Consider the following 10,855-nt stretch of genomic DNA (forward strand, 5'->3'; position numbering starts at 1 on the left):
GGAAATCACCTGAGGATGAGCTCCTTCTTAAGCTACCCCACCTCACTGGCCTCAATGTGCAACCTCCTTGACTGCTTTTGCTGCGCAGGAATGTGTCCCTGAACTGTGACGATGCCTCCTGCTTGCCAGATGAATTATGGATATTTTGCACACCTTGGATTGTGCATGGACCAGATACGAGTAGAGCAATTGATGTGGCTTAGCAGATACGTAAGACAAGAGTCACATCACCCACCTTACTCACATCTGGTTCTTGCGCCAGCCTGCAGACCTGGGAAGGTGACTTACAAGAGAATACCACCACTGGAATGACAAAAGCACCCACCCACTCATTCAGTTAACCATGATCCTATGCCAGATGTGTGAGGGGCGGGGAGAAGATGAGAGAGGAGTAATCATTTTAGTGTAAAGGCACCTATCCTTTGGAATTCCTTCCCATTGCAAATCAGAGATCCATCACCTTTATTCTTATTGGCACCTATGTGTTTCTTGTCCAACAAGACTTTTGCACAAAGCTCTTTATCCCAGTATGTATCTCCATGGAAACTGAAAATGCTTCTACATATGGAATTGCTCGTTAGTGTATACAGAATTGGTTTTTTACTGTGGCATTGCTTTAAAACATTTTATGGGAAGCAATTCATAAATTGAATGAAATGAACACATTTTAATCCAATCACAGATTAAGTAAGACTTTTACTTTTCTTCAAACATTTGTAAGGGCAGGATTCTAGTTCAAGTTAAACAGGAAGATATACAGAGTATAGCTGTTCAAACAGAATCTACTTCAAGAAAACACACCATCACAAGTCATTGGACTAGCCTGTACGGTAAGACTCACAACTCTTTATGAACAAAACTTCCTCCCTCTGCTGGTGTGAGCTTGTCATTGGCCATAGCACCAGGCTCACACATTTCCAGTTTTAAGAGGTATACAGAAGATAGCATAGGAGATCTCATCCTTCCTAACTTTAAAATACTTCATGGGGACAGAATGCACAATACTTATCACAAGTCTTACAATATTACCCTTCCATCATAATGCACTTTTGAGACATGTAACTAGTATATATGTATCTTTGGATGAGCTCCAAAAATGCTACAAAAGGTTCTCAGGAGTTTTAGAAAGAAGAGGCAAAAAGATTATCTACAACTCTCTGAAATAAGTTAAGATCTGTTACAAAAGGAGGGGCACAGCTAGAGTCGGTATTGCTTAATACTTCCTGAATGCCAAAACACTCCCCTCCCCCCTATCCATTGATGCGATAGTTCAAGTGGATTTCTGGCTTGATGTCACAAACTAAGTTGAGCAGGCTAGTCAGCACCTCCTCCCTGTTCTTCTGGAAGTTGTTCTGGAGAATGGTCATCTTCTCCTGAGTCTCCTTTTCCACCTCAGTGGTGGAACTGCCATGGGAACCAAGAGCCTGAGGCAACAAGGGGGGAGGAAAGTTTATTCAACAAGCAGTAATGCTGAAAAGTACATTTCATACCAGAAGGAATTTCATGTCTTTTCTAGGATTCTTCAGTGCCTCAATCCAGAACAATTCTATGCATATCTACTTAAGCCCCACTGATCTCAGTAGCTTTGCGTATGTGGCCCTCCAGGCAAGGGTGGGGGCTTTCAGTCCTCCAGATGCTGCTGAATTGCAACTCCTTTCAACCACAGCAAGCATGGCTAGGGGGCCAAAGTTCAGAAAATCCCAGGTTCAGTCCCTGAATTCCCAAGTTAGGTATGGCAAAGACTCCCTGTCTGAAACCCTAAGGAGGCAATGCCAGTCAGTATAGACAAGTCTGGGCTAGAGGGACTAGTGGTCAGGTTTCAAAGGCCACCTGAAACATGCCCTTCCTGTAATACCGTGGTACCTCCGGTTGCAGACAGGATCTGTTCCAGAGGTCCGGCCGGATCCCGAGGTTTTCGCAACAGGAGAGACCGCTTCTGTGCATGCATGCACGGCAGCAGAGCACTTCTATGCGTGTGTGCGTGGCAAAACCCCCGAAATATACTTCTGGGTTTGCTGCTTAGGTGACTTACAAAGTTTCCCGAAGTTTACGTAACCAGAGGGATACGTAAGTGGATGTACAACTGTATAATGAAAGGAGAGGTGCTACCCAAAATCCAAAAAAACCAACAAAAAAACCAAAACAAAAACAAAAACATAAGTTATAATTTTAAACATGTTGGTACAAATGACTGGAAAATCCACATTCTTAGCAAGTACTGTACTGAACTTCAACTGCTATTGACAGCATTTAAAAAATAATGTTGCAAAAGGATGGTGAGAGAAAGTGACCAAGCACAGGTCCTTTTTACTATTAATCAGTTGCAAAGAGGGGCTCCCGACTAGTACACATTCTCAACCTTGCAGCAAACACAATTCTCCTTTTCTGTGAAACTATTAAGTTACAAGGAACATGCCCTCATTTACATCTAGAAGCCCTAACTTTAAAAAAAATGAAAAATGAAAAAGGTGGATAAATACTTGATGTACAGTGGTGCCTCGCAAGAAGAAAAGAATCCGTTCCGCGAGTCTCTTCGTCTTGCGGTTTTTTCGTCTTGCGAAGCAAGCCCATTAGCGGCTTAGCGCTATTAGCGGCTTAGCGGGCTTAGCGGATCAGCTGTTAAGCGGCTTAGCGGCTTGGGAAAGGGGGGGGGGGAGGAAAAAAACCCTGCAGGAACTCGCAAGACATTTTCGTCTTGCGAAGCAAGCCCATAGGAAATTCGTTTTGCGAAGCACCTCCAAAACGGAAAACCCTTTCGTCTAGCGGGTTTTCCGTCTTGCGAGGCATTCGTCTTGCGGGGCACCACTGTATATGCGTGTGAGTGCATGCCAGTTTAGCTTTTTAGGCTGGAGTTGAATGGGGGTCTGAAGAAGAGTGTATCATAGAACTGGGAGGAAAGGCAGCCAGAAAGATCAGAGGGTTAGAATAACTTTTTACACTTAGGGGATGAATTGACAGGGGGAAGAGGCAGAAAATGTAAGTTGAATAACACATGGTGTGAAGGAAAGTGGCTTCCCTGCAAAATTCCATTCACCCCCAAAAACATTATGGGCAGAAAATTGGGCAGGATGGAGAAGAGATTCAAATTCCACTGCTTTAAGATATAACAATGGCCATTGTCTTTAGAAAGAAGTTACGACATATCCACCGAGTGAAGAGCGGTCTATATTGTAGGGATGATGACCCTGTGCCCTTCAGATGTTGCTGGATTACAACTCATCATCAGCTACAGAGTGAAGTCCTAACAACATCTGCAGGGCCACAGGGTCTTAATCTCTGCACCAATAACTGCTGTTAAGTCAGTTATATCCCAGACTTCCAAGAATCACCACAGGGGCAGGTAGCAAATCTGGGCAGAGAAGAAAAGAGAGGAGTGAAAAGAAAATCTTAGCTAGCATGGAAATATAACCAACCGCTGCTTCCTTGGCTTTGAAATCCTTCTCCCTCTGCAGGCGATATTGCTCAATTTCAGCTTGAGCTTCTTCTTTCGCTTGTTTCAACCTCCGGTTCTTTCCTTTTTATGGGGGGGAAGGGGGAGAAAAAAAGAGAGGCAGGAGTGCTCAGATATCAGAGCAGTTAAGAACTGTAAACTGATTCAGCTAAGTTGCTCTACTGTTTTCAGATTTTAGCAGGGGGTGCAACCACCTATTAAAGAAGTCAAGGGCTATTTATTATTTACTTATTGCACCTCTAACCCACCTTTCCTCCAGAAAGCTCAAGGTGGCCTGCATGGTTGTCCTCCTCCTCATTTTATGCTTGCAACCACCCTGCAAGGTGGGTTAGGCTGGGAGGCAATGACAGGCCTGTGACAAGTCTGTCCAGTGGGTGATTGGGGTTTGAACTCTGGTCCCCCAGATCCAGCACACTCTAATCACCACACCATACTAGTTCTCAGCCATGACGTAGTTACAGGCAAGAGCAAAATACTTATTTGAATGCTGTTGAGCTGTGACGTCAATTCACAGACACATTTATAGCCCCAAAAGGTCGATTCACCCTAACATAACATGTGTGTATGTCTCTTGCTACAGTTATGTACACTGTGTGTGCAATCTTTAGAATGCCACAGGTAGCCTTGATAACCTAAAGCATGCATTCATGGGTAAAGAATATAGGGCAGTCAAATTACAGGGCAGTGATGATATTCACTGTGTACAAACCAGGAAGATAACTTCAGTATGGTCTACATAGGATTACCTTTGAAGACAGTTTGGAAACTGCAACTGGTCAAGAATGCAGCTGCTAGGATGTTAACGAGAGATGGTACCTTGGAACACACAACACTGATATACCATCTACACAGGTTACCATTTTTGTTTCCATATTCAATCAATCCAAAGTGCTGGTTTTGAGCTTGTGTGATCCAGAAAATAATTTTCAGTAGTGGTGTCCCACCTCTGGAGCTCTCTGCCTAGGAAAGCTTGTTTGGCAGTCCCATCTCTTGTATTTTGGGCACCATGCAAAGACTTTTTTTCAATTCATTCAAGCTTTTCACAAAGCTTAGTTTACCAAAAAGCATTAAACTGTGTTACAGACTCACAGAATTGTAGAGTTGGAAGGGACCCCAAGGGACATCTAGTCCAACCCCCTGAAATGCACAAAAGGAGGAGGAAAGGGAATTCTATGCAGACTGCCAAACAAGTAGGGTGCTGGATGTGAGTTTCCTAAGGAAAGGTCTTGGGCTTCACACCTCAGCCCCCCTCTACCTCTGCAGCTTTGGGGCAGCCAGGGTTGACTGCTGGGTTCCCCCACTCTGGATGTAACCAGCCCCAGACACCAGTGTGTGTGTTTTTTGGGGAGGGTGGCAGAAGGGGAGATCTGCACTTCACACACCCTGGGTCTAGAAAGATCCACCGTGAAGTTGTCTTGTACAGTTGTTAATTTCTCCTCCCTCATAAGCCCTAGAACATATTTAGGGGGCATGCAGGGAGGGGAATTTCCAATGCACAGCCAAAGGTGCTTGTGCTAGCAGAACTGTTTAGCTGTGTAACATTTCCTCACACTTTTGTACACTTGGTTTGCTGCATTGAATATTTTGTCCCCTCCTAGAAGGGCACGATACAGATACACAAAATATATAGCTGAACTTGCAATACATGTCAAGAAACTTGGAACATGACACTTGTGGGCCAGCCCCATGATGTGTGAACCCAACTAAGTTTTTGAACATTTGGGGCTGACTGGAAGCGACATCTTTAATCAAGGCTTGGGATTTGTCACAGTTTCCAACATACAGATTAACCAGACACTTGCTTGTTACACTGTCTTTCAGGCACATGACATGCTTCCGCTGGTCTGACGAGCCAGCAAGTTCCTTCCTCCAAGCAGTCATGTTGGGAAAGATTCCAGATATTTACACACACAAAAATAATATATAAAAAAGTGGATTAATTCAAATAAAGTAATTTTAGTTGAGCAGAAGGCTCCCGATCCCCAATAGACAAGACACTACAGCGTATTACGTTTCTAGTCCAAGTCCCTAAGTGCATGCCAAGCTTTTGTTCAATCATTGCAGGATTACACAGCACATGACTTTGCAGACCATCTGCCCACCACAAACAACTGGCTATCTGCAGGCTAAAATTTGTTTGCACTGAGTAAGCTAGCTTATGCAAAAGATTGCCCAATGCATCCAAAAGTGGAAGCTGTGTTTGGAGCCAAGAGCAAGCCCCAGCCCAAACTTGATAGTCTTTTCTTCCTGACTGTATTGTTGCTTCACTCCTGTGCTACTATTCTACTAAGATTAGCCAAATGTTCTGCAGGGACCCTAAAAAAGCATACAAGTCCCCCTGTAGCACACCAGTTCTACCTGCAGTGTTTGGGCTCCTTCAGTAAACAGGTCCTCAACTCTGCCCTCCTGGACTTTGCTGTAAAATAGGGTTGCCATACATCCAGAATTTCATGAACATATCCAAAACAATGCAGCCAGAAGCAGTGTCCAGGCAGAAATTGCTAAAAATGTCCAGGAAAATTCAGACATATGGCATCTGATGTCAACCTTTTGGGGCTATTTTCATATTTTAGTAGGGGGCGCAACCACCTATTAAAGATGTCAAGGGCTATTACTATTTACTTATTGTACCTCTAACCCACCTTTTGTCCAGAGAGCTCAAGGTGGCCTCCTCCTCATTTGCCCAAACAACTGAATGGATTTTCACTGTTTGAAATATGGCAATCCTATGTAAGAGACCACAGCCAGGCATCTCCAAAATGCACACCACCACACCTCTTCTACTGAAGACCTTTTTAAATGTTGTACTTGTAGCCCATTTTCTCTCTTATAAACACACACTCTTCATTAACCCCAATCCATCCTTTTCCTTCCCCACAGGACCCACCACAACCTACCTAACACATCAGCTCTTTTTTCAAACACAGATGTCTAAATAAGGATGAAATTATGTAGCAAAGAGATAACCCTTAAAAAAAATCCCTTCCTTTTTAACATGGAAGGAAACTATTTAGGGGGAACCAACAAAACCAGAAAACAAAAACACTTCCCCCCTATTTTCACTGGTAGGGGTGAGTGGGATAGAAGAAAAGTGAAGAGGAAAAAGGCACATAAGGAAGCATAGGGCTGGAGGGGCCAAATGTGTAAGAAAGCAAAGGGGCGACGGAAGCATTGGGGAGACTTCGTGGGTAAGGAGGAAATGGGGGACATAATGAGGCAGGGGAAACACAGACATGAGAGAGCCACAGAAACATGGACACAGAGAAGGGGAGAAGGAAAGTTTTATTTCTTTTTAACTCCCAAGTAAATAACACTAGTCTACACATACTAAGCTGTGATCTCGCATAAGGTTTACCTGGCTTTGAAAAGGCGGTGCCACAGTTCTGGCAGCATCCCAGAGCCCTTGCACCGCCCTCCAAAAGTCAGACAAAATGGACGAACCAGTAATCTTTCATAAAATGGTGCCTTTGCGAGGTCGACGCCCCAAGTGGATTTTCTCAATTGTGCGCCAACTCAGCTCAGCGCCGGTGCAGAGAAACTGCTAGTAGCGCTCTGGGAAGGAAAATTCAGGGTTCTGGCAGGGTCCTAGAGCCCTTCCCTCCTTCTGAAAGCTGGGAAATTAATAGGCTTCTGGTGCCTGAGCTCTGGCAGCATCCCACATCCCTACCAGTCAGACAAAATGGACGGACTTTGTAATCTTTCATAAAATGGCGCCTGTGTGAGGTCATTATCTGGCGCCCCGACATGGATCTTCTCAATTATGGATCTTATTAATTTTGTACCACCTCTGCCCTCTGCAGAAGAACTGCCGGGACTGCTCTGGGAAGAAAGCTCCAGGGCTCTGGCAGGGTCCTAGAGCCCTTCATTTCTTCCCAAACTAGGCAAGCACTAATTAGGCTTCCAGCTTTGGGAGGGTGGTGTGAGGGTTCTGGGATGCTGCTAGAGCCATGGCACCACCTTCTGTGGTGCAAAATTGAGAGTGCTAAATATTTTGTGGAAGATTTCGAAGTCTGTCCATTTTATCTGGCTTTGGGAGGTCAGCCGGAGGGCTCTCGCAGCATCCCCAGAACGGCCATCACTTTTAATCAGCTTGACAAGGTGTCTGGCTCTAGGAAGAAGGCTCCAGGGCTCTGGCAGGGTCACTCCTCCCCAAACTAGGCAAGCACTAACTAGGCTTCCAGCTTATGAGTATACTACATAAACATAGTTTAAAAATGAAAAGGGCTGCAACTAGGGTTGGGCGATGCCTGGTTTTCAACATCATGATATGTCACCAACTAAACATCATGATATACTGATATATCATAATATCTGAAATAAGGATGGAACTATGTACAAGCAATGACCAATGCACATGTTTCTGGTTGATACGTGATCACGCATGTTGTGAAATCTGGAAGTGATCCAAAAAGTCGTTAAATGGGGACACTTTACAGGGGGTCCACTAACGCATGGGGGTCCAGAATGTAACCCCTGCACAAAAAGAGGACTGTCTGAAGAGGCAAACAGGGTAATGTCCTGGCAACTGCTACTACTTAGAGGTCCAAAACTTACCAAAAAAAAATTACCTTTAATATATTGTTGCAACTGTTATTTTATAGTACATTTAGCACATTTTCTCAAATGCTGTAGGAATAAGTAGCAGAAATACCAAAGGGATACAGAAGGGAAGAAGCGAGGAAAGAGGCTTAAACAAGAGGGCAAGGTTTATTTTTGTTTTTAAAACTCAGAAGTAATTTACAGCCATTTATTTTTCGATGCTACCAGCAACACCTTCCAAGTGAGCCCATTTGAGGGCAGCAACCCTTCAAAAGGGAGGGCTGGGCAACATGGGGGAGGCAAGGTGGAAGGGGCTTCCTGCTCTTGCAAGTGCTCCAGAAGGGCTCTGGTGGCTGCTACAGGCAGGGCCTGCCAGCACAGAGAGCCCAAAATAAAAGGAAGTGGGAAATGGGTTCCCAGCAAGAAGCCTGGAGCCACTTTGGACCAGCGTATTCCTCAACCACCTACCAACCTGGCACCTGCACTTAAAACAAGCAGTTAATAGTGCCTATATTACTGAGGAAAGTTGCCAGGACTTTCTTCAGCGCTTGCTCTTGTGGTCCGCTGTCCCCTGCAGGGAAAAGAAGAAGCAGCAGAGCAACAGGCGTGGCAAGAATCATGAGAGAAGTGGTGACCAGCTTCAGTTTTCCCCACATTGTGATTTTGTAATTACTCCGCGTACACATTGTGATTTGCGATGTATGTTTCATAATGTTTATTATGAAACCATTACCACAATGTGGACTTCAAACAGATTCTGGGAGATCTGAAAAAGTATTTTGTAGAACCTCTGTTGCTCACAATGACCAGAGCCAACTATACATAAGGAAGCTTCATCTTATGATCTCCTTCCAAGCCACACTATTCTCATGTGTCCCAGCAACCTAAGCTACCTCTCAGCACAACAGAGAAACAGTTGCCTCACCTCACCCTTCCTTTAAGTCCCAAGCCACCTCACAGATATGCTTTGGGCCTCCCCTTGTCATTTTATCTTTGCACACTGCTGCATAAATACAAATGTTAGACCCCTTAAACATAGGCTATTCATTGCTAACCCTTTCAAACTTGAAACAGTAAGTTCTTTTCTCTGCCATTTTCACTACTGGGCTTTCCATACAACCACTGTAAAGTTTCAGCCTTGCCTCCACTGAGGTAGGGATGACAGTTCTTACTGACAGCAGATCCCAGCTTCAAGCCCTGCCATTTCACATCCTCTGCCAAAAACTCTGGAGAGCTGCTTGCAGTCAGTGAGGCATTACTGACTTAGACCAATAACATTATAAAAACTTTCCTGGTCACCATAATTTGCTTACTTACAGTACTAGCTGTGGAAGAAGGGAAGCCTGTGCCTCAGCTCCGTCACACCTCTGCCTGCCTGCCTGCCTGCCTGCCTTTTCATGCTGACCACAGAGCATGGGGTTTTCCCTCCTCCATGGCTAGCAATGAAATAGGCTGGTATTCTCTTAATAGGCTAGTAATAAAATACTGAAGGTTAGCAACTTATGATCTTATCTGCAAAATATGGGGAATAATAAGTCTTGCCTTGCCATCCAGAACTGTTGTCAGGATAACAACTTTTATGCAACATAACATGAGAATTAGGTAAACAAGAATTCCTGAAAAGTTTGAGTGAACTAAAAAGTGTATTTGCATTGTGCCAGAAATATAGGAGGTGGCACAGCCAGATAAGCTTTGCTGAGCAGAGAGTTCCAAAGGTAGGACACCACAACTGAAAATTATTTTTTGGCTCACACAGTCAAAACCAGCACTTTGGATTGATAACCACGACAATTTGATTTAGTGCCAGCCATTTGTTCAGTGCTTTAGAATAGTTGTCTTAGCCTGCATTTTTGAATTCCTGTCCATGAATAAATAAGAATGAATAAGAATAAACACAAATAAATATTTAAAGCAAATAAATAAAAATAACGAAATGAGAATAAATACGAATACATTAATAAATAAAAATAACGAAATACGAATAAGTACCTAAATAGAAACACATCATTTAAGAATGGATGAAGAAATATGAAATAATAAAGAATAATTGAATAAATGACAACAAACGCAAAGAGATATTTAAAAACAAATGCCAATGAGTGAGTGAATAAATAAAAATGAATAAAACTGCACCCAGAGTACTAAGCCACCCCGCCTCCTCCTCCTCCAGCCCCGGCCCGCCCACTCACTCTTCCGGGCCTCGGCCACCTTCTCGGCTGCCCTCTTCTCGGCCTGCAGCAGCTGCTGGATGCCCTGCGACTGGCTGGCCATGGCGGTGCGGCGGTCGGCTCGGCTAGCGGCGGTCGCGGCGCTCTCCGGCAGCTCCTGCCGGCAGCTCTACTGGCTCAGGTCGGCTCTCTCCCTCTTCACGACCAGGCCCCTGCCGCCCCTCTTGCAACTCCCCTCAGGCAAGGACCGGAACGGAGACCAGCCAGCGACGCGGGTCACCTGACGGGGAAGTCAGCGGAAGAGGCCGTGCCAGGATTTAGTTCCTCAAAAAAACAAAAAGGAAAAAACCAAGGAGGGATTGGCCAGTGTTGTTCATCCTCGTTTCCGGCGCGCGTTGGCGTCACCTCCGGCGCGAGTTGGCAAGCGCTGCGACGCTCTAGCCGCCACGTCGTGGGGAGCAGTGCACCCAGCCACCTTCGCCTGAAAGCGACAACATTTTTTTTTCTTCACGCGCCCCTTCGAACTGCGAATTAAAATTAACAGGAGAAGCTTCTTTGACGAAGAAGCCGCCCAAGCAAGAAAGCCGGGTTTCAATTATCTCTGCACTCTATGGTTTTCCTTCTCCGTGTTGTCACGTGGCGTGCGTCACTTCGTCTCACGCCTCACCCGCGAAAGTCCTCACTGCGCACGCTCGAG

General features: G+C 44.9%; 1 protein-coding gene across 1 annotated transcript; it reads right to left on the reverse strand.

Annotated features, from left to right (window-relative positions):
* Positions 1 to 676: 676 nt before the first annotated feature.
* On the reverse strand, positions 677 to 10,513 carry ATP6V1G1 (ATPase H+ transporting V1 subunit G1). The gene is made up of 3 exons (XM_028715102.2): positions 10,180 to 10,513; positions 3,414 to 3,514; positions 677 to 1,424 (listed from the first exon to the last, which is right to left on the reverse strand). The coding sequence occupies exons 1-3, from the start codon at positions 10,259 to 10,261 to the stop codon at positions 1,251 to 1,253; spliced, it is 357 nt and encodes a 118-aa protein (XP_028570935.1). The 5' UTR covers positions 10,262 to 10,513; the 3' UTR covers positions 677 to 1,250.
* Between the last annotated feature and the right edge of the window lie 342 nt (positions 10,514 to 10,855).

Source organism: Podarcis muralis, chromosome Z, assembly GCF_964188315.1.
Source record: "Podarcis muralis chromosome Z, rPodMur119.hap1.1, whole genome shotgun sequence".
Classification (NCBI taxonomy): domain Eukaryota; kingdom Metazoa; phylum Chordata; class Lepidosauria; order Squamata; family Lacertidae; genus Podarcis; species Podarcis muralis.